This window comes from Oryzias latipes, chromosome 13 (genome assembly GCF_002234675.1).
Source record: "Oryzias latipes chromosome 13, ASM223467v1".
Lineage (NCBI taxonomy): Eukaryota > Metazoa > Chordata > Actinopteri > Beloniformes > Adrianichthyidae > Oryzias > Oryzias latipes.
In genome coordinates, this window is record NC_019871.2 from 432,462 (window position 1) to 455,000 (window position 22,539).

The 22,539-nt window shown below is 48.7% G+C and overlaps 2 protein-coding genes across 4 annotated transcripts in view; one reads left to right on the forward strand and one right to left on the reverse strand.

Annotated features, from left to right (window-relative positions):
• The window catches only part of LOC101158411 (collagen alpha-5(IV) chain), a 50,329-nt gene extending 35,242 nt beyond the window's left edge, over positions 1-15,087 (reverse strand). Inside the window, exons 1-31 of one of the 2 annotated variants that reach the window (XM_020699858.1) lie at positions 14,998-15,087; positions 14,815-14,885; positions 12,498-12,554; positions 11,722-11,811; positions 11,299-11,343; positions 11,107-11,151; positions 10,698-10,760; positions 10,487-10,540; positions 10,388-10,414; positions 10,246-10,320; positions 10,067-10,129; positions 9,956-9,991; positions 9,615-9,662; positions 9,448-9,522; positions 7,267-7,311; positions 7,116-7,178; positions 7,003-7,047; positions 6,791-6,844; positions 6,673-6,714; positions 6,441-6,522; positions 5,099-5,134; positions 3,562-3,726; positions 3,179-3,271; positions 1,834-1,929; positions 1,600-1,670; positions 1,254-1,442; positions 989-1,157; positions 826-918; positions 598-702; positions 422-516; positions 109-259 (exon numbers count right to left, since the gene is read on the reverse strand). In XM_020699858.1, coding sequence (XP_020555517.1) covers positions 109-259; positions 422-516; positions 598-702; positions 826-918; positions 989-1,157; positions 1,254-1,442; positions 1,600-1,670; positions 1,834-1,929; positions 3,179-3,271; positions 3,562-3,726; positions 5,099-5,134; positions 6,441-6,522; positions 6,673-6,714; positions 6,791-6,844; positions 7,003-7,047; positions 7,116-7,178; positions 7,267-7,311; positions 9,448-9,522; positions 9,615-9,662; positions 9,956-9,991; positions 10,067-10,129; positions 10,246-10,320; positions 10,388-10,414; positions 10,487-10,540; positions 10,698-10,760; positions 11,107-11,151; positions 11,299-11,343; positions 11,722-11,811; positions 12,498-12,554; positions 14,815-14,877 — 2,335 coding nt within the window. In that variant the 5' untranslated portion in view covers positions 14,878-14,885; positions 14,998-15,087. Of the gene's footprint in view, positions 1-108; positions 260-421; positions 517-597; positions 703-825; positions 919-988; positions 1,158-1,253; positions 1,443-1,599; positions 1,671-1,833; positions 1,930-3,178; positions 3,272-3,561; positions 3,727-5,098; positions 5,135-6,440; positions 6,523-6,672; positions 6,715-6,790; positions 6,845-7,002; positions 7,048-7,115; positions 7,179-7,266; positions 7,312-9,447; positions 9,523-9,614; positions 9,663-9,955; positions 9,992-10,066; positions 10,130-10,245; positions 10,321-10,387; positions 10,415-10,486; positions 10,541-10,697; positions 10,761-11,106; positions 11,152-11,298; positions 11,344-11,721; positions 11,812-12,497; positions 12,555-14,814; positions 14,952-14,997 lie in introns of those variants that run through there. The other variant, XM_011492691.2, reaches the window with a different exon arrangement.
• LOC101158660 (collagen alpha-4(IV) chain) overlaps positions 14,963-22,539 on the forward strand; it is a 32,003-nt gene continuing 24,426 nt past the window's right edge. The window contains exons 1-3 of one of the 2 annotated variants that reach the window (XM_011492693.3): positions 14,963-15,065; positions 17,686-17,819; positions 19,724-19,766. In XM_011492693.3, the coding sequence (XP_011490995.1) occupies positions 17,773-17,819; positions 19,724-19,766 (90 nt within the window). In that variant the 5' untranslated portion in view covers positions 14,963-15,065; positions 17,686-17,772. Of the gene's footprint in view, positions 15,066-17,685; positions 17,820-19,723; positions 19,767-22,539 lie in introns of those variants that run through there. The other variant, XM_020699857.2, reaches the window with a different exon arrangement.

Below are 22,539 nucleotides of genomic sequence, written 5' to 3' on the forward strand. Positions count from 1 at the left end.
TCAGGTAGATGAGAGCGTACCGCAATGAACCTGTACAACATCTTCTCTGTCTTTAAAAAATAAACAGTAGGAAGCATCCAGCAAGTCCATCTGACCGGCCACGCCTACCGCTGGGTCCAGGTAGACCATCTTGTCCTTTTTGTCCTGAGATTCCACGTTGCCCTGGAGGTCCAGGATTTCCTGGGGGTCCCACAAAACCATCATCTCCCGGAGGACCCAACTGACCAGGAAGGCCAAGGAAACCAACCCCCATGTTGCCCTGGGACCACAAAAGAGGGAGATGATGATGTCATCAAACAAAAGTCTGCATAAAAACACGTTGCTGTCCACTCAACCAAAGGTACGTTGCATTTCAAAACCAGATTTAGTTCAGAACTTGGACAGATATAGGTCTCACACCATAAACCAGAGTCTGATGTACCTTAGGGCCCATGTTTCCAGGAGGGCCTGATGGTCCTCCCCGACCTTTGACCCCAACGCTGTGAGAACCTGGATTTCCTGGAATCCCTTTGTCTCCTGAAGCCAAGAAATAAATTACACAGTTTAAAGATCAGTGAACAGCAGTTACTCTCTAAATTAAGACTTTTCTGAGTTGACCTTTTATTCCTGGGAAACCTTGACGCCCGGGGATGGAAAATCCTGCATCTCCTTTTTCTCCTTTTGAACCAACAAATCCTGGAGAACCTGTAGGTCCGATGGCCCCTGACAGCAGCAGATGACCCAACGTTACAGAAGAACTGAAGGTAGGTTCTCCAAAGTTTCTCTTTACACCCACATTCTAGAGAAGATCTCATTCATCCCTAAGAACCTCAGTCCACATCTCACCTTGAGGTCCAGGAATCCCAGAAACACCTTTGTCTCCTTTCTGACCTTCATCTCCTTTAAGTAGAACTATTCTCACGGAATTCCCTTTTTCACCTGAAAGACACATAGGTTGTCCTTCAGTCTTTAGTCTCGGCCCCGTTTCTAGTTCTGATCACTCACTCACCTGGAGGTCCACGTTCTCCTGGCTCTCCTAGGAACCCTGCGTGACCCGGAGGTCCAGGAGGCCCCAAATCTCCAATGCCGGGGGAGCCAGGAGGGCCCATTTGCCCTATTTGGCCTTCAGCTCCAGGGTCTCCTTGTAGTCCAGTATTACCTTTTGGTCCTGGAGGTCCCTGCAACCCAGAGCATTATTTCAAATCCCAACCAATTACTGAAACGGATGCTGTTACCATGGCGATCACAGAAGACAGGTTTGAACTGTTACTCACAGGATTTCCCTTTTTTCCTTCTTCACCTCTTGGTCCTGGTCTGCCTGGAGGTCCAGGCCTTCCCCCCGGGCCTGGTTGTCCCAACGGTCCCTGAGACCCTTCCTCACCTTTCTGCCCAACCCTCTGCATGACTCCTGGCTCACCAGTAAGTCCTGGAGGTCCTGGGACTCCTGGAATACCATAGAGGCCCTGAAGACAACAAATCTGGATCTGATGACACTGTTGGCTCCAAACAGGAACAAAAACCATTTTCCAGTCGTTCCAAAAACTGATTTTCTACCACATCACTCCAAATAAATTGGACAGTCACACAAAAAAGATTTCAGGGTTCAAATTTATGTCTCACCTTTCGACCGGGCACTCCTCTCACTCCCTTCACACCTTCGTCCCCTTTCAATCCAGACTTCCCAGGTGTACCTGGAACAGCCAAGACAGGTGAGTCAGACCCTACTAGACATCAGTCTGTTGTTTTCATGACGACCATTGTCAAAGGCTTTCTGAACTTCTCGGAGTAAATATCCAGCTTCTGCTCCGACTCACACGGCCATTTCAAAAAGACAGAACCTCTCCAGCATCATACCTGGATCCCCCCAGTCACCTGTCGGACCACGTTCACCTGGATGTCCAGGAGGTCCAGAAAGAAGAGGACAAAGCAAGCACACCTCCCCCGTCTCTCCTGAGAAAGAGGGATCAGTCAGGTGATGTTCAGGAAACCGGAGAGACCTAATCTGCTGTTTTGAGGACTAAAACCACGTCGTCCTCATTTTGCTGGATTAGTCTTCTGCTTTTGACGCTGTAGACCACATGACTTCACTGTCCACTTAAAAGCCTGGGCAGGGGTTTGTGGTACTGCACTCGACTGGATCCCTCACAAAACTGTGTGTGTGAACATTTCTGGATCTGATTCAACTGTTCCGATGTTGTTGGGCTTCCACAGGGCTCTGTTTTAGGACCTCTTTGGTTTTTCTCGTACCTCTTTCCTCTGGACTCCATCCTCAGAAAACATGGAGTTTCCTGTCACTGTTATGCTGACGACAGTCAGATCTGTCCACCAATTCAAAATGGTCTCCGTCCCTCTTGTTTTACAGGCATCAGAGACTGGATGGCTCAGAGCTTTTGTAGGTTTGGTTGGTCTGAGCAGCTTCTGGCTGCCAGTTCATTTCAGAGTTTTTTTATTTGCCTTAAATCTTTAGAGGATCTTGCATCTCTGTACGTCTCTGAGCTTCTTTCTCTACATCTTACACCCTCAGATGATCAGCTTCTCCTGGAGAAACTGAGGTCAGAGAGGATCAAACGTTTTCACTCGGAGCTCTGAAGCTGTGGGACACGTTACCACTGATCAATGGGCAGAAATCCTCACTGTGGATTTTTAAAAGACATCTGTTTATTAGAAAGTCCATTGAGACAACTATTGTACTATTGGGCAATATAAATCAAATTGAACAGAATTATAACTCATTCTTATAGCCAGACGTTCGACACAGGAGGAGTGTCTGCTTCTGGGATTGAACTCGTTTAAAACTTAAATATTTTTAGTATGTTAAACTTTTTCCTTTTTATGAGTTTTTATCTTTTTTTGCTGTTTTAACAGTTTCACCATCTGACTGCCATTACGTCAATCTTCTTCTTCCACTTTCGTCTTTTTCCATCAGGGGTCACCACAGAGAAACAACCTCTCTTTCGGGGATGGGTCGCATGGTTAACTTGGCAATGTTTTACGCCGGATGCCCTTCCTGATGCAACCCTCTCAATTCAGCCGGGCTTGGGCCGGCACAGAAGCAGAGGAGGGAGTTGGGAGCAGCCCGGATTTGAACCCTGGTTTCATGGACGGAAGGCGCCGCAAACCAGCACGAGCTAAACCGGCTCGACTGCCATTACTTCAATACATGAAATGAAGCAACTGATTCATTGATCATGTCACTCACCCATCTCGCCCATTGCCCCTCTAGGCCCCGGAGGTCCAATAACGCCTTTGGAACCTTTTTCGCCCGGAGAACCTCGTCCTCCATCCAGGAAATCTGACGAGACATGATACCAAAGAGTCCCACCTGAACCCACTCCCATCAAGACTTTCTATTTTCTGGACCCCCTCCCCATTATTTATCAAAGACAATCAAGGCCAGAATGAGGCGTCGGTACCTGATCACCTTAAAGACATCACTGATGTTTCAGTGATGTCATCTGTAAAGTTTTTCTTTGCTCTAAAGATTCTCTGCAATCATACGATGCAGAGCTGCATGGCAGTTAGCCCCCCCACCCTTCAGTAAAACCAAAAATAGGACCCCCACAAGCTCCACGCCAACATTACATGATAGTCCCGGCTCTCCAGGCTCTCCCTCAAATCCAGGTCTTCCAGGGATGCCAGTCTCTCCTGGGGGTCCGATGATATATGGTCCTGGCTCTCCCGTGTCCCCTTTGAGTCCAGATGAACCAGGGGCTCCAGGGAAGCCAATGACACCATCAAGGGCCTCACCTTGGAGCAAAAAGAACAGACTTTTCACGCCCCAGAGGCAGACTGGCTGAAGAGAGTCATGTACACAAACTTTCTACATCTATAACCCTTCAAGCAATCTATGATTGAATGACTAATTATTTTACGTTTGATACGTCTTTGTGTGGATGTAAACTTCTGTTCGTTGTGTTGTTTTGTGCATTATTCCTCCTTTGCTTGAAATAAACCATTTCCAAATGCATAAAATAATTCCAGATAATCAGCAAACATCTGCTGTGTCTCCACACGAGGCAGAATCTCTAGATTACATCTTTTTTGGTAAACATCAGTGAAAGCATGAGGACTGTCAGATGAGAAGATCACTAGTGGACTGTTCGGAGGACTCGAAGGGGACCGGGGGCCTCCCTCCTGTCACATCTGTCAGCTTTAGAGCACAAGAACCGTCAGATCAGCTCCGGACAGAACCACAACTAAGGAGCAGATCTCAGACTCCATGAGCGTCCAAAGAAGACGTGAATGTAAAAAGACAACACCTTTGGAAAATAGAGGTGAATGAGAAGAAGCTTCAGGTCTCTGTGGCCCACTACATGGAGTGATGAATCATCAAGTGATGAATCTTAGGAAACACAGTGAGAGCAAATCCACAAAAGAACGGAACAGGTAGAACAACCTAAAACGGTTGTTTTTCTGTCCTTCAATCCAAACGATGGAGACAAGCAGAGGATGAAGAGTAGCTTCCTCATAGGTGTAAGTGTGGGTGTGGGTGTAGGTGTTCGATGTAGGTGTAGGTGTGGGTGTAGGTGTATGAGTGGGTGTAGGTGTAGATGTGGGTGTAGGTGTGGGTGTGGGAGTGGGTGTAGGTGTAGGTGTGGGTGTAGGAGTGGGTGTAGGAGTGGGTGTGGGTGTAGGTGTGGGTGTAGATGTAGGTGTGGGTGTAGGAGTGGGTATATACACCCACTCCTACACCCACACCTACACCCACACCTGTGGGTGTAGGTGTGGGTGTAGGTGTGGGTGTAGGAGTGGGTGTGGGTGTAGGTGTGGGTGTAGATGTAGGTGTGGGTGTAGGAGTGGGTATATAAACCCACTCCTACACCCACACCTACACCCACACCTGTGGGTGTAGGTGTGGGTGTAGGAGTGGGTGTAGGAGTGGGTGTGGGTGTAGGTGTGGGTGTAGGAGTGGGTGTGGGTGTAGGAGTGGGTATATAAACCCACTCCTACACCCACACCTACACCCACACCTGTGGGTGTAGGTGTGGGTGTAGGAGTGGGTGTAGGAGTGGGTGTGGGTGTAGGTGTGGGTGTAGGTGTGGGTGTAGGAGTGGGTGTAGGAGTGGGTGTGGGTGTAAGTGTAGGTGTAGGTGTGGGTGTAGGTGTGTTTTTTTTTTACCTGGCTCGCCTTTCATCCCTGGAAAACCCAAAAAACCTGAAACAGATCCAACAGAAGGAGATGTAGTAACATGACTCATTAGGCAGAAATGGCAGAAATGCCGTACACGTATAGCACTTTTCTACCTTCCTCTTCTAGACACTGGATGGTCACATGACTTTGCTAAATTCAAAGTCTTTCCACACATTGGACTGGAATGATGGACTGCTGCTTCACATGTGTGTTGTCTGCTGTGATTGGTCGATTTTACCTTATAGACAATTTAAGCTACCGGACCTCAATCCAGATGGTATTTTCCAATATTGATCCTCGATTTATCTCATTTTGAAATGATTTTATGAGGGTTTAGGTCGATTTGTGACCTGCTAAGTCACATTGATCTGGTTGGATGGCAGGAATGTAAATCGATTACAGTGCTCCCCCGCGTATTCGCGTTTTAACTCTGAAGAAGATAATCGTGTAGAATAATTATCATCTGGATGAATGACTGACGGATGAAACAGGCCTCTTCTGGAAGACGAGGACCTCTGAACTGATGAAGGAGGAAGAACGGACTCCTGGTTTTAAGGCACAGAGTAAGCGAGACTCTCCTACTGGTTTAAAGTATGCTAGTGTCTTTGATCTTCTGATCCAATCACAGACCATCAGCCATCCAGTGTAAAGAGATGAGAATAATAATCCATTTGATTGAACTCAGGGACAGAGTCGACAGAAAACCAACAAAATCCTTCAAATGGAAAAATTAAAGCACGATAAAAGCAGAAGAGTGAACAGTCAAATCAGAGAAACGGGAGATTCAACAGCTGAGTTTTTAAGATGATGCTGCAGAGGTCAGAAGGTCAGAATTCCAGAATTTGGGAGTTGAGTGGCGGAAGGTTCAACTCCCCATGGTGGGGGTACGTGAAGCTAAATGGAAGAAGAGAATCGGAGGGAAGGAAACCGGGAATTGATCTGGAGACGGTCGTAAAGATAAGGAGGAGCCAGGTTCTGGAGGCCACTAAAGGAGCCAAGGGATCTGCTGGAGAACGGGCTGATGTGACCAAAGGATGGAGTTCTGGAGAGGATGCAGACAGCTGATGTAAAAGAGGAGGGAGTCACAGTAATCCAGGCAGGAAAACAGAAAAGAAATGGGCGGGGCCAGCATCGTTACTGACATGAGAATGAAAAGACGATGAACTGATGAGTTTAATTTCCCTTTTCAGGAAGGAAAAAGAAAGGCAGGTCTTTCACTCAGAAAGGACTCCTTCCTTCTTTAAACGCAGGATTTGACCAGACTGATGGTTTTTGCTTGAACAGCTTTTCCCGCTTTAATGTTCAACATTTTGACTTCAGCTATGAGTACCTGGTCTTCCAGGACGGCCCTTGGGTCCAGGAGGCCCCGGGTAACCCCGCTGGCCCTGCACAAATCTGTGGTTGTAGAACACCTGCAGCATACGAAGAGCAGATGCTTACACAGCTACTCCCTCCTCCCCCTCCCTTCTCCTTCGCAGAGTGATAGCTGAGAGTGGAGTCACTGCAGGAAGCCCCCCAAGGCGTGCTAAACATGTAGCCACACCCTTTCAAACCACACTTACATCTCCAGGAAGACCAGGAAGACCATGGTCGCCTTTGTCTCCCTGAACACAAACAGGGGGGTCGGTGTCAGACCCGGTGGCAGTAAAGAACTGGACCAGAACCTGCCCCCACACTCACCAACACTCCATCAGTCCCTTCAGGACCCCGGACCCCCGGGTCCCCAGGATCTCCCTGCAGACAGGATCAGTGTGTTAGAGGAATGCCAGATGTCCTCGGTTTTCCTCGGAGACCTTGGTGCTCAGGAGCATCTGACCTCCAAACCCCAGCAGAGGAACTTCTCACTAACCGCAGTGGTTTGAGCGGAAAACCGCAGAGCTTCAGCTGGTTACCTGTAGCCCGAACGTTCCAGGAAATCCGATCTTCCCGGGTTTACCCTTCGACACAAAGAAAGGTCACTGAGGTTTCTGGAGCGTTCATGCTGGTCTGCATCTTCATCTCTTACCAGTGAGCCTTGGTCTCCAATGTTGCCCTTCTGACCTTTGAACCCTGGATTTCCTGGAGGTCCCTGGAAGACAAAAGCAACCGACACATGAGTCTGCAGGAAAAATGGATCCTAGGAAAAGATCTTTGATTCTGGAAAAGGGTTCACCTACAGGCAGACCAGCAGAACCTTTCTGTCCTTCTTCACCTGGTTCCCCCTGAAAAACAAAAACACACATGAGGAACAGACAGGTGAGCCCGCAGACAGGTGAGGTCACTGACAGACAGGTGAGGTCGTAGACAGGTGAGGCCGCAGACAGATAGGTGAGGTCGTAGACAGGTGAGGCCACAGACAGACAAGTGAGGCAGCAGACAGACAGGTGAAGTCCCAGACAGGTGAGGCCATGGACAGGTGAGGCCGCAGATAGACAGCTGAAGTCGTAGACAGGTGAGGTCACAGACAGACAGACAGGTGAGGCCGCAGACAGGTGAGGCCGCCGACAGACAGACGAGGTTGTAGATAAGTGAGGCGGCAGACAGACAGGTGAAGTCCTAGACAGGTGAGGCCGCAGACAGACAGGTGAGGTCGTAGACAGGTGAGGCCACAGACAGACAAGTGAGGCAGCAGACAGACAGGTGAAGTCCTAGACAGGTGAGGCCATGGACAGGTGAGGCCGCAGATAGACAGCTGAAGTCGTAGACAGGTGAGGTCATAGACAGACAGACAGGTTAGGCCGCAGACAGGTGAGGCCGCCGACAGACAGACGAGGTTGTAGATAAGTGAGACCGCAGACAGACAGGTGAAGTCCTAGACAGGTGAGGCCATAGACAGGTGAGGCCGCAGATAGACAGGTGAGGTCCTAGACAGGTGAGGCCGCAGACAGACAGGTCAGGTCGTAGACAGGTGAGGCTGCAGACCGAGTGAGGCCGCAGGCAAACAGGTGAGGTCCAAGACAGGTGAGGTCAAAGACAGACAGGTGAGGTCGTAGACAGAGAGGTGAGACGGCAGACAGACAGGTAAGGCTGCAGACAGGTAAGGTCACAGACAGACAGGTGAGGCCGCAGACAGAGAGGTGAGACGGCAGACAGACAGGTAAGGCTGCAGACAGGTGAGGTCACAGACAGACAGGTCAGGTCGTAGACAGATGAGGCTGCAGACCGAGTGAGGCCGCAGGCAGACAGGTGAGGTCCTAGACAGGTGAGGTCAAAGACAGACAGGTGAGGTCGTAGACAAAGAGGTGAGATGGCAGACAGACAGGTAAGGTTGCAGACAGGTGAGGCCGCAGGTAGACAGGTGAGGTCCTAGACAGGTAAGGTCAAAGACAGACAGGTGAGGTCGCAGACAGACGGTCAGGTGAGGCAGCAGACAGACAGGTGAAGTCCTAGACAGGTGAGGCCATGGACAGGTGAGGCCGCAGATAGACAGCTGAAGTCGTAGACAGGTGAGGTCATAGACAGACAGACAGGTTAGGCCGCAGACAGGTGAGGCCGCCGACAGACAGACGAGGTTGTAGATAAGTGAGACCGCAGACAGACAGGTGAAGTCCTAGACAGGTGAGGCCATAGACAGGTGAGGCCGCAGATAGACAGGTGAGGTCCTAGACAGGTGAGGCCGCAGACAGACAGGTCAGGTCGTAGACAGGTGAGGCTGCAGACCGAGTGAGGCCGCAGGCAGACAGGTGAGGTCCAAGACAGGTGAGGTCAAAGACAGACAGGTGAGGTCGTAGACAGAGAGGTGAGACGGCAGACAGACAGGTAAGGCTGCAGACAGGTAAGGTCACAGACAGACAGGTGAGGCCGCAGACAGAGAGGTGAGACGGCAGACAGACAGGTAAGGCTGCAGACAGGTGAGGTCACAGACAGACAGGTCAGGTCGTAGACAGATGAGGCTGCAGACCGAGTGAGGCCGCAGGCAGACAGGTGAGGTCCTAGACAGGTGAGGTCAAAGACAGACAGGTGAGGTCGTAGACAAAGAGGTGAGATGGCAGACAGACAGGTAAGGTTGCAGACAGGTGAGGCCGCAGGTAGACAGGTGAGGTCCTAGACAGGTAAGGTCAAAGACAGACAGGTGAGGTCGCAGACAGACGGTCAGGTGAGGCAGCAGACAGACAGGTGAAGCTGCAGACAGGTGAGGCCGCAGACAGACAAGTGAGGTCGTAGACAGGTGAGGTCACTGATAGACAGGTGAGGCCGCAGACAGAGAGGTGAGACGGCAGACAGACAGGTAAGGCCGCAGACAGGTGAGGTCACAGACAGAAAGACAGGTGAGGCCGCAGACATACAGGTGAGGCAGCAGACAGACAGGTTAGGTTGCAGACAGGCGGGTGAATTGTCAGACAGGGAGACGGACAGACCTTCAGCTCTTTGGGTCCCTCAGCATACAGTTTAATTCCTCTTTTTCCAGGAAGTCCTGGAAGTCCTCGATCGCCCTACAGAGACAGACGGTCATTTTATGATGAAGATGATGGTGAAGAGTAGGAACTCCAAATCCTAAGTGCATTCAAAAAAGAAATGAGGACACCTTCTGTCCCTGAGGACCTGGACTCATTGGGCTGGCTCCTTCTAGTCCCTAAAACAGAACAGAGCTCGTCAATCATCCACCGAGTCAGACCTTCCTGAGAAACCAACAAACTTCAGGAACATCTGATAACAACAGGAAGATCCTTCTGGAGGTCTGAGGATCAACCTAGAACAGGTTTTTGGACTGTGGGAGGAAACCAGAAAGGCCTTCAGAAAACCTGGACATGCATGACGTGAACATGCAAACTCCACACAGAAAGACCCAGCTGGGATTTGAACCACCACACCAAGTTACAGTGAACAAAACTGCTGCAGATCAGCTGAGTCTGCGACCACACCAACCTTCTCTCCTGGTACGCCTGGCAGCCCAGGAAACCCCTGCAAACACAGATGGGGGTGTAAGGCGACTGAATGAGGCTTTATTGGACATTTTGACAAACACTGGAGGCCCACCTGCTGGCCAGGGGGTCCTGGTGAACCTGGTAGGCCTGGGTAACCAAAATATCCTCTGCGGCCCTGAAACAAAGACCAGCCGGTCAAACGACTCTACCGCACACCGTAAAGTCCAATCTAAGAAGATCTGGCTCCTTTGAGATGACGTCTTACTCAGAAAGACCATTCATTTGCCTGACCTTTTCTCCAGCGGGTCCTGGAGGTCCTGGTGCGCCTTGAATTGGTGGAGGAATCGGGTACACAAACGATTCTCCCTGAAACCAAACAAGAGCATCAGTGATCAACAGACTGCAGCAGGTGAACGTCAAACATCTGGAATACCTTCATCCCTCGTTCCCCCTGGAGCCCCTAAAAGTAAAAAAACTCTGTTAGCGTTCTTCGCTGTCAGACTGTCGGCGCAGTATCCGCCTGAGGTGTCACCTGTGGGCCAGTGGGTCCTCGTAGTCCAGGAAACCCTGGATAACCTGGATCACCCTGAAGAAAACGAAAACATTAAGAAGATACAAAAATGCAGGTATGATGGCGGCGCCAAGCTAGTTTAACAACCAAAGTGCCGAAAACGTTTCATGGTGTTCCTCAGAGCTCAGTTCTTGGCTCAGTTTGATTTGAGGTAACTTCAGAAGAACCAAACCTTTGTCCCGTTGCATCCCGGGAAGCCCGGTTTTCCCATTGGTCCTTGTTTTCCTGGAATTCCCTGAAGGGTAAAAAAACATGTTGCAGGCATCTCTTCAACTTTAAATGTTTTGGGTTTTTTTTGGAAATAAATAATCATGGATTTATCAATTTGATATTTAAGTCTGGAACCAGAAAGATCTCCAGGAGAACATTGTTAGTAAAGGACAGATTAGAGTTGTATAGTCCTCAAAGCGTCTTTCACACCCAAACCTGGCGCCCTCACTTTTTCATGAGTTCACTTGCTGCAATTTGTCAACATTTCCCCAAGAAATATTGTAATTATTGTCCAATAAAGCTGATTATTTCCAACATGTCCTGAAATTTTTACAATTAAAGACTCTCATTTTGTGGTTTTTGCATTTTACCGGCAATCCTGGAAGTCCTGGATATCCTGGTTGTCCTGGAAGACCCTAAATGTTAAAAACAGACACAATCCCCATGAAGCTGAAAAAGAAGTGGGAAATGTCGCCCCCGTGTGGCTCACAGTCAGATGACAGTTAATCTGAACATTTCACATTCAGAATAAATGTTTTGAAGGTTTTTACGAAAAGTCTCACCCGAGATCCTTTATGTCCTGGACTTCCTGGTACTCCTGAGTCTCCCTAAGCAAACAAAAAACAACAACAAAAAATGTAGGTTTGTAGCAGACAGATGAGTTTAGTTCATGAAACCTTTGCGTTCTCTAGAAAAGAATATTTGTGACCTAAAATTATCTTTTTTTTCACCAAAACATCCTCAGAAAAGCAGAAACAGTTTTAGCTGCAAACTGCTGCTTTGCTCATCAGCACTGCAAAAATAAACAGCAGGGGTCCAACACAGAACCCTGTGGAACACCTCAGATGATTTTCAAACAGGAACAGAAAGCTGTTACTATAAGAGTCCAGAAACCTGCAGTTTCTGCTGCTGCGACGTCAAAACGCAACAAAGGTTTTCACGATGTCACGCTACACACTACAGAACAAGTCTTTGGAGTTTCTCACCTTTACTCCAGGATGGCCCTCAGCACCCTCATTCCCAGGATGACCAGTTCTTCCAGGAAGTCCAGGGTATCCTGGGTAACCAGGCTCTCCCTGTGCAGGACGACAGCTCATGTCAGCTCCGGTCCACAGGGGGCAGCAGACGGCTAACGTCAGGCTGCAGTTTGGGTTCAGAAGCAGGTTCAGGTGTGATGTTCACCTGAGGTCACCTGTCTGCCTTCTCTGAACGCACAAGCTCCCAGCTGGGTGGTCTAAAAAAGCTCCAACCCCCCCAGCAAGTGACCTGTGACGAGGCTTTTGGAGCGCTCTGATGTTAACGTTTTCTAAGAACTGTTAGACTAAACCCACAGAAATCTGCGTTTGTCGTCATGGCAACAGATGAAGAGACAATAACTTGCAGATAACGGTCTGCAGTCGCCCTTCATGGAACCAGAAGTTCAGGTTCCAACCTGACCTGAAACCCGTCACAACAAAAGACGAATATCTCACCTGTGGAGAAAAAACATCAAACAAAGTCACAATGTTTGCCCCCCCCACCCCATGCTATGCTGCAGGGGGGGGCACTTTTAGTGCTATAGGTTGTAGGAGAAGAAAAACAGGTGAGTTGCTTTTATCAGGATGTTAGAATCAGAAGCAAAAATGTACAATATTTTTGGTTTTTAACCGAGCCCCGTTTTTCCTTTGGTCTGATCCAGGTTTGACTCTGGCTTGATCCAGAGCTGGTTCCTGCTGTTGTTTATGACCCTGCAATAAAGGAGTTTCTTCAGAGATCTTCTCACCTTCTGACCTTTGACCCCATGGCACGAACACTCAGACATGGATTTGCAGACGCACACCTGCAGACACACAAACAGACACTTACTGCTCCGTCCAGGGCAGACGGCAGCTTCCAGCAGAAGCTCGGACACAGCAGATCCACCATCGGTCGGCTGATGGTGGATGGTCAATGAGGTTGTCATGGCAACCTGTCATGAAACCAGCAGCCAAATTTCCTTAGGCATTATTAAAGACCTATTCTATTCTATCTATGATCCACTGTGTGAAGCTTCATGAGGATTTTTCATCTTCTCTATCACTGAGGGAAACTTTATTGGTGTATCGTCATGGCAACAGCATCCAACCACATGCTACCGCCTTCAAACCTTTCAATCGCCATATTTAGCAGCAGCTAACAATAAATACATAAATATTTACAATAAACTGATGCTACTACTAGATTCCAGTGAACCCAATGACTGAGGAACAGCCCATAACACCAACCCTCCTCCTCTGTGCTTTACAGCTGAATGTTTCTGCTCAGTCGTTGGTCTCTCTGTTTGTGATCCTCTGTGGTTCTTCCTTCAGACACGCAGATCTTCATACTGACCATCATGGAGCACCATGAAGACCTGGATTACCTGACGGGTTTTTCCTGAGAGTCGCTGGTGTGTCTGCGCCTCCCTTTGACACAACCATCAGTTCTTCTCTGACGTGTCTTCTGGTGGAGTCTGGGTCTGTCTGCCCCCTTTGTTCTCACAGCCCGTAACTGTGCTGCGGGTCGGTGACTTCATGTCGGTCCTGATGGAGTTCTGCCTGAACGTGTTCCCTTTGCTCTTTGTGCGTTAACCCAAACAACAACCAGACATCTGGCTCCGTTCATGTCTGAGATTGTTGTCTCATCAAACTCATCACGTGGAGACTTCCATTCAGGACTTATCAGGACTCTTTCATGCTGTCAGTCGGGACAGACGGCTTTGGTTTGGTGCAGATGTTTGTGGTCGGGTGTCACCAGGTCAGGACTGCTGCAGGTCATGAAGTCCAACAGGACTGGACCGTAGCGTTCCACGCTCTCCGCCGTGGGAACAGGCCCCGCCTTCACCTTCTGAAGCCTCTTCATCCAAACCCTATTAAAGCCTGACCTTTGACCTGTGACATCACAGCCTTCAGGTCTGGTTAATCTGCGCTTTGACCAACTTTTCTGGTCACAAGTGTGGAGCCAACGACAGAGGGGGGGCATGAGTTCAAAGGCCCCCATCCCTGAGAACTGCAGGCCTCCAACGACAGGCCGGTTTCAGGTTCATGAGCCACAAGAATGAAGGTCAGTGTCGGGGACCGAGCCTGTTTGCACAACAGAGGAGGACCAAAGAAACACACAACCCCCCCTCTGCCGGCCGTCCATCCGTCCTCACAGACAGGAAGGAAGCAGGACAGACCGACCGGCGGGGTATTAAGACCTCGCCGCCATCTTCTTCTTCCATCGCCGCAAATATTTTACAACCGCTTTTGTTTCCCTTCAAAGACAGAAGCAGCTTCTGTCAGGACCTCTGGGAACTCTGGACAACCCGGAAACTTTAGAAACTCTTTATGATCTACGGCAGAGATGGAGCCTTCAGCTGATGATGTCACATCTGCATCCTTCTGAAGAAAATCTGTCTCCTAAACCCGAAAAATGATGAATCTGTTTCTCTTAAACCTAGAAACATCAGAATGATTTCGTTTTTCCAAAGTCACCTTTTTGATGTCTGAAAAAAAAACCACAAGATTTCCTGAGACGTAAACATGTGGTTCTGACCCAAAACCTGGACACAGTTCTGATAAAACTGGTCACCTTAGTGTCCAAATGTCACCATTTCCCCAAAGAACAGCTGAAGTTAACATGAAACATATCCGACTGATTACAACTCCATCCTGAAGAGTGAGAGGGAAGTTTGAAGAAAGCTCCGCCCACCTCAACATCTTCTGCAGGAGGCCTCTTCTTCAACAGCTGGAACTTTCAAAAACTCTGCACTGCAGGTGAAGCTCACCTGCAGAGAGCTTCACCTGCAGGTGAGCTTCAGAGTTGTCCAGCAGTGAAAACAGCAGTCCACTGAACGCAGCCCTCCCACCATATCAGTCTGTTGCAGCACCGCTGATGCGTTCACGGACCTCTGTGATGAACAGTCAAAGCCTCACCGGGAGAAACGTTCATACCGAGTGACGCCTCCTTCCCGTTCGTCTCCCGGTTTACAGACTAAACCCTACAGACTCTCTGATGTGGTTTCTGAGCTCCGCTCACCGGTTTTCGGGTTTCCACAAACACACGAACAGGATTTTGGACCCTCGGGTCCTCGAACTCACCCTCTTGCAGGATCCCGCAGGGAGGAAGAAGAGCAGCAGAAGAGGGATCTTCATCACCTGCATCTCTGAACCTGCGAATGATCAGGAAGACCCCAGAAAAATAACCACCTCAGTTTCACGGGCGGGGGCAAGGGCGGGGCTTTCAACTCGGAAGCGCGCGTGAGTGTGGCCGTTTCGTTTCACCTTCACTTTCCCGCTGGGAGCCGACATGAACCCCGCGTGAGCATCCAGGCTGACCGCGAGAGCTTCAGGTAAGACTTCGGGGTGGGCGGGATGGCGGACTGACCACCTGAGGGTGGTGACGTCATGAGGGCTGATGAAGAGGAGAGAGGAGCGGCTCCTCATTAGTGAGGCTCGGGAGGTTCTGATGCAGCCGTGAAGACCGCAGAACAGGTTCTAAACAGGAGGGATCAATAATCACGTGATGGTTCTGAAGAACCTCCAAGAGCTGCAGAACTTCTGACCCAGAGAGCAGCGTCTGGTGTTTGTGGGGAGTAGAAGTTCCTTTCTGGGTTCATGGTGGAAGCAGAAAAACAGAGAAACATTTCTGAGGTTCTGCTGTTCTGGAGGGAAAATCTAAGATGGTTTCTCCTCTCTGGGAGGAGAGCTCCTGCACCAGGAGGAGGCGGTTAAGTATCTGGAGGTTTTGCTCATGGGTGAGGGAAGAGTGGAGCACGAGACCGACAGGTGGACGGGTACAGCAGTTGCAGTAGGGGTCACCGTCGGAAAAGCTGAGGAGGTTCTGGTCCTCTAAGTTCCTCCACAGGGGGTCTGGGTGTTCCCTAAGGGCAGGGGTGTCCAATTCCAGGCCTCGAGGGCCAGAGTCCTACATGTGTTCCAACCAACCTGCCTTTGAAGCTCCTAATTGGCTAAACACACCTGATCCAGGTAATCAACAGCAGTAGAGGCAGGTTGCCGGCCCTTGAGGCCTGGATTTGGGGGCCCCTGCCTTAGAGGTCAGGTTAATTAACTGGTTTGGGTTTCTATAACCATAACCTGAGAGATGAACATTACCAGTTAAAATCAATAGTTTCTTTAACAACCATAAGCAGTTAATAAATATAGACAGATAATAACTATAACCAGTTAAACAACTGTAACCTACTAATAACTATGATCATAATTTAAAATCTAAATGTTTTTTAAAGAAAGAATATGGTAACTAACTGGTTAGGGTTGATAGTAGCATAGATTTATGGTAGTAAATAGCTATTAGGCTATTTATGGTTGTGTAACTGGTTATGGTTATTAACTGTGTATGAATATTACCTGGTTATTGTTGTTTGCTGGTTGTGGTAATGAACTGGTTATGCATGTTTAACTGTGGTTCTGAGGCCTTACTAATTGATTCATTTCAGATAAATGGGTCTGTTGGCCGCTGCACCTAATGTTGTTTCTTTTACTTTGTCATAATTTAGTTTTAAACGTACATTTTTCCATTTTCCTATGAGGAAAAGTCCGATGCCTGCAGATCATCTGATGATGTTATTTGGTTTATTATCTAAACGGATAAAAGCAAACATCGTCAGGAAGGATGACCACAAGTCAGCCGTCTTCATCCATAGAGAAGAATTTAGAACAGATTCCACAAAACGATGCAATGACAGAGAAAAACGGGCGACGATCTACAACTTCTGCCAGTTACTAAACTTCAGTTTGGATCATTGAGCAGATGGAGCTGCAGACTGAAGACTTGTTCCGTTAAAACGGGTGGAGCACCTGGATCAAGTTCAGGGCTCCGCCCTTTTCTTTGTCTTGTCGACCCTTTTGACTTCAAGCTGAAAGCCTGACACACACAGGCTTCAGGCACTGACTCAGGTGAAAACGCATCGCTTGACCACATCGTAAGCCAAACGCTCCTCCGTGGAGAGTAGTGACCACACTTCCTGTTCAGACATAGAAAACGACCCACTTTTAGGCCCAAAGTAGCTCCAATCTGTGGCAAGGAGCTGAAACTAGAGTCCACCTCCGATTCTCTAAAGCATGGAACAAGAGCAAAACCTTTGAGGAGCAGGAGATGAGAAAGAGGCGTCAGTCAGGAGCAGCTGGTCTAACCAAACATTACCAAAAAAAGTTAATTTAGAAATACCAACATAAAAGATTTTATTATTCTAGTTATAAATAAAATGTCCCGGACAAGCCCCCAAAACACGTAAGGCCCTTTTCTTTGTTTTATGTCCTTTTTGAGCATTCCAGACTGTAACCCTTTTTCTATCCTAGGCTCTTTAACATTGGGAATTGGGTCATCTAGACCCACTAGACAGTGCTCTGAACCTTTTTTCTTCAATGATCTGTGATCTTCACTGGTGACCATGGATTACATGAAATCTTTCCACCTTTATCCACCTTTGTCATGGTAGGGAGAACACCTCAATGGAAGGGGGGGGTCATCTAAGAGAGCACAAGGGTTAAACAGACAACCTAACAGGAAAGTGATCTCAACACCAGTTAACGCAGATGAATAATGACAAACAACAACAAGCAGCAGAAAAGCCGCAGCTGAGAAAAATGGCCGTTCAACCTTACAGCTTCACTTAAAGACAATCAACACAAAAAATCTAAATAAAGCAGGACACAAAACACCACAACATACTCTGTACAACACTCAAAGATCCACAAAACGGAGGTCCCACTCTGACATGGAAATAAGGCACCAGTAAACTAAAATGGCCACAGCCGGAACACGGTTGATGTTGGCGCTGAGCGAGCCGTTGGTTCAGGAGGGAACATGGAAACGAGGAACGTTTTTGACGTCTGCAGAGAATGAGAAGGGTTCTAATACTGATCCTAAGAGGAGGGAGGGAACTCTGATCTGATCAACAGCTTGACAGTTGGAGCAAAAATTCTAATATTTTTCTGTTTCTACAATAGGACTGGGCACAGGAGCCCGCCCACAGGCTGAGGCGGGGCCAAAGTGACTGTATGGTGGGCGGAGCTTCACACTGAGCAGCAAGAAGGATGCTGCAGACTCCCTGTTCTACCTCCAGAAGCGTCATCTTGCTTTGGTAAGTGAACTGTTTGAACGCTGCAGCACAAACAGACCTGGTTCGATTCTGACGTTACCAAACACGAGGGCAGCTTTCCCAAAGATGGATCCAAATTATTGACCTTCAGTTTGAGTCTTAGTCCCAACTGTCCTTACGAGGGGATACGGGCGCTACCGGTCGCAGTGAACGCGAATACAACCGGTAAGGGGGACGTAGGTGAGACGCAGGCACAGCGTACAGATTTTTCATTTGTTCAACCCCCCAAATCCTGTGGATTATACAAGGATCCAGTGCTGTTCATGTGACACGTGCACGCTCTTCGCTGCAGACTGACTGCTAGAAATGAGGAAATCAGACAATCGGAGTGTGGTTTGTGTGGAAATCCTACAGGCGTCCTATGGGCACTTATGGATCACGTGCACACTGTGTACTAGCAGCATTTGTGTCAGTAAGGAGCAGTACTCACACCCTCCTATCAACTAGAGTGTGGCATAAGGACGCCGTACGATAGCATCACCCGTACGTCATAGGGGGGTTAAACTTCCATTACGAATACTTCATGATGCTAAATGGTGCATAGCGTATACTTGTACAACACTTTTCTACCTTCCTCGAAGGCTCAAAGCGCTTTATAGTCACAGTCCTATTCACACACTGATGGCGGCTCTGCTGCCAAAGACAGGCGCCAATCTTCCACCACGGGCAAGGTGAGGTTCAGTGTCCTGCCCAAGGACACTTTCATGCAAGGCGGGAATCGAAGTTGATTGAATCAGAATTCGACCGCCCTACCTCTTCACCACGGTTGCGATACACTTACCACACACACAACAATGGTACGTTGCATTTTCACGTTGTCCCTTGAGGAGGCCGTACGAGCCTGAAGGGAACTGTAACACAGACCTGCGCTCCACTTAAGATACAGCCGCTCCTCTCTATGACCCTCCGTGGACCAGATTACCCCAAAACCTACAGAACCAGTACGGCCAACCCTCGGTCTTTGCCCATTGAATGTGGGTTAAAAGTTCAACCAGGTCAAACTTTGACCAATCAGAGCCTCGGATTACTGATGAGTGGACGGCGTCCCCTTTAATTCAGAAAAGTGCAGACAGTTTCAAAAATAGATCATGAAGGAAAAATGAATAATTGCAGATTGTGTCCGTCTGGAATTCTGTGAAGGTAGAGGAAGTGTGCTAGTAAACAGAACGAGAAGAAAAAGGAGCCCCTCCCTGTTTGTCCAGTGTGAACACCATGGCGTAAACGCACCTTCAAGACGCCGCACATTGAAGAACGCATCGCAGAACACAGTCAACACCCCGACTCCGCTTGGTAGTACCTGTAGGCCAGGAGCCAAAGAGCAGTACGCCACCTAGTGGAAGTGCCTTAAACCTGAGCCAGACTTCCCTCTCATTCAGACCCTCAGCTGTCGTCTAAAACACAATAGATGCTTGTCAGAGGTCAGAGCGCAGACTGAGCTTCTCCTTGTCACCATGGTTACATGAATGATGGGGCGATCTGATGTAAAGTTTCACTTCTGTGATGATATGTCCTGAAGCAACGAGTGAGGAGCCGGATTTCTGTCTAGAGATAATGTGAACTCTGTGGTAACAGCAGATCTAGGCAGCCGATGGTTGATGGAGATGATTTACAGATGAAGCTGAACTTCATTTTGGCTGAAAGAAGGGCAGGAAGGTTATCATGTTTGCAGATGATGGAGTGGTGTTTCTGGAGAACCTTCCGTTTTTCGGTTTTCCTTCATACAGGCTCAAAGATTCTGTCTGGAGGAAGAGCATGACTGAATTCATTCAGAAAAATGAACACAATTAAAATACAAAAATGTGAACATTGTTCTTGATGAAGAACTAGCATAGCCTGGAATGGACCCTTTTTGGACAGACACCTCACCTGTCTGTCTTTCCCTGCAGGTATCTCCTGTTCTTTTTCTGCGCTTCTCCAGCAGCCTGCAGGGTGAGTCCATCTTTTCCTCACGTTCAGCTCAGATCAAAGCAGATAGATACTATTCCAGCTGCAGGCAGCTCATCAGAACCATTTGTGAGCAGTGGGGTAACGTCTGTACTAACAACACAGCCACCCCCCTACATTCACGGTTACACTTTAAGATTTGTTACAGGTGGGGACGATGCTGTTATGAAGGTAATTTCAAGTAGATCTGACAGCTTTTCCGAATTGGTTTGATGCATATTTGCATCAATAGATTTCAGAAATGCAGTGAGAACTTCATTTTTATTTCTACGTTCAAATGTAAAATCCTAAAATGGAAATTCATTCTAAACCATCCAATCAGATCTCAACAGCTGTGGAAGTAGACTCGACATGAACAAAGTTCTGACTCCACGTTCTGTCTTCATTTTCACGATAAAATGTTGCATTGATGGTCCAGTGGCTGGACTCTGCGGTTCTCACTGCTCTGGTGTGGGTTTGATTCCCGGTCAGAACGTCTCTTGTCCTCAAAGCGGAAGCCGCGTTCCATGAAGGCAGCAGAAGTTCTGCTGGGTCAAGTTCAGCTAATCAACATCACAAAGAGGTAGAAGTTCATGGCTTTTAGCGGCTTCTTTAATACTTAGTGGAAAACTCAAGACCCCCCCTCCCATCATTAGCAACATGGCAGGGGGAGGAGAAAAACAGTGGACATGACTTGGAGCTCCCTCCACCAGCTTTAGGCTGTATTGATCCTTTGGAGTGTTCCTTTTCTAGTAGGGAGGGGTGCAGGTCTGGACTCATGGTGGCGTTCTGCTGTGGCGCCCTGGAGTCCTCCGTCTGACTCTTCTTGTCATGGAAAAGATTTGATCGTTTACCAGAATTGACTTATTCAGATAACATCAGACAGAAGCACTTGTGTGTGTGTGTGTGGGGGGGGGGGTCGTTTTTGTAAACCCTCCATCGGGGCGAGGCTCCCACATTCATCCTGATTTAGAACATCTTCATCAGCCAATCAGCTGCTGGGATGTGCAGCCAGCCGGAGAGGGAGGCGTGGAGGCAGGAGGGCAGGGGGGGGGGGGGGTAATGTAGGTTGTAGACAGAACAAACTCCCTGATGTGATGTTTTCACAGTGCTGGTGGAATGTGCTGAGAACTTGGAGTCCAGATCAACAGAGACATGTGGGGGAGGGAGGTGGGGGGCGGGGCTGGACCTGGTCCGGCTGGTCCGTGACTGTCCACTGTCCAGCGTGCCAATGGAGCCGTGAAGACGGGAGAGGGTTCCCGACCCGGCACCTTACGGTCCACCTTCAGCAGAACCGCAGACGTTCTGAGCTGTGGTTCCGATCCGTCAGACTCTGCTCTCCCGGGTCCATCAGCTCTGATCCAGATGAGTTCAAATGGAGTCTGTGCACCCAGGTCCCCATCAGCCGGCTGAGGCCTGCAGAGGCTGAGATGAACCTGGAGTTTCTTTTGAAAACAAGGAAAATAGAAACAGACAGAAAGTCCAGGAACCAGAAGAGTTCAGATAGAAAAACTGTGGAGGAAACAGAGCAGAACAGGGAGACCAAGGTTGGACTGGGAATCCAGAACTCTGAGATTCAGGAGCATGTTGGACGTGGAGAACATTCATGCTTGTTCATGCGCACGTTTTCAGATCTTATCACACCGTGCGCCGTTTTTGCTTGTTCAAAGAAAAAAAAAGTGATGCATGATTGTGATCATGAAAACATAGTCTGGTTCCTCAGAAGAAAAAAAGGGTTTTGGCATCTAAACCTTTTTGTCTGAAAGACAGAAACCTGTCTGACCTTCCAGCCAAAACCTGCAGGAGGCCCTTCAGGGGAACGCTGGGAAGCCCTCGTCCTCTCTGTGTGTTTGAATTCCTTGAAGGGCCGATATTCTGCTTTTCTTAAGTCTTTCAGAATAAACTATATCCATAAATATGAACTTTGGCACACTAAAGAACAGATATTTGTGAAATATGAGTTATTTTCGCAGCTGTTTTTCTAAGCCGGAAGGAAGACGACTCAATCTCTGAGGCTCCGCCTTTCTGCCTCTCCTTGTGGGTGCCGCCCATTTCATGACATCATCCTAGAGCCGGCCTCGGCAGCGTGTCTGCATTTCTGCCACAAAATCTAACAACATCTGAACTTTTGCAACGATGGATGCACATATTGTTCATCTAGAATGAAAACGTTTAGCCAATCAGTGGTAGCTCCATCCTGAAATCATTGAGGTAGTCAACGATCTCCTCGGTGACAAGGCCCTGGGACTGGACGAAGTCCGCCCTGAGTACCTCAAGTCTCTGGATAGTATGGGGGTGTCTTGGCTGACACGTCTCTGCAGCATCACGTGGCAGTCGGGAACTGGACCACTGGACTGGCAGACAGGGGTGGTGGTTCCCCTTTTTAAGAAGGGGGACTGGAGGGTGTGTTCCAACTACCGGATAATCACACTCCTCTGTCTCCCTGGGAAAGTCTATGGCAGGGTGCTGGAGAGGAGAGTCCGTCCGATAGTCGAGCCTCAGATCCAGGAAGAACAGTGTGGTTTCCGTCCTGGTCGTGGAACAGTGGAGCAGCTCTACACCCTCTTTAGGGTGCTGGGGGGTTCGTGGGAGTTCACCCAGAAGAAGATGGATGGATGGATGAATGATGGAGGGATGGATGGATGGATGGATGGATGGATGGATGGATGGATGGATGATGGACAGATGGATGATGGATGGATGATGGATGGATGGATGGATGGATGGATGGATGGATGGATGGATGGATGGATGGATGGATGGATGGATGATGGACAGA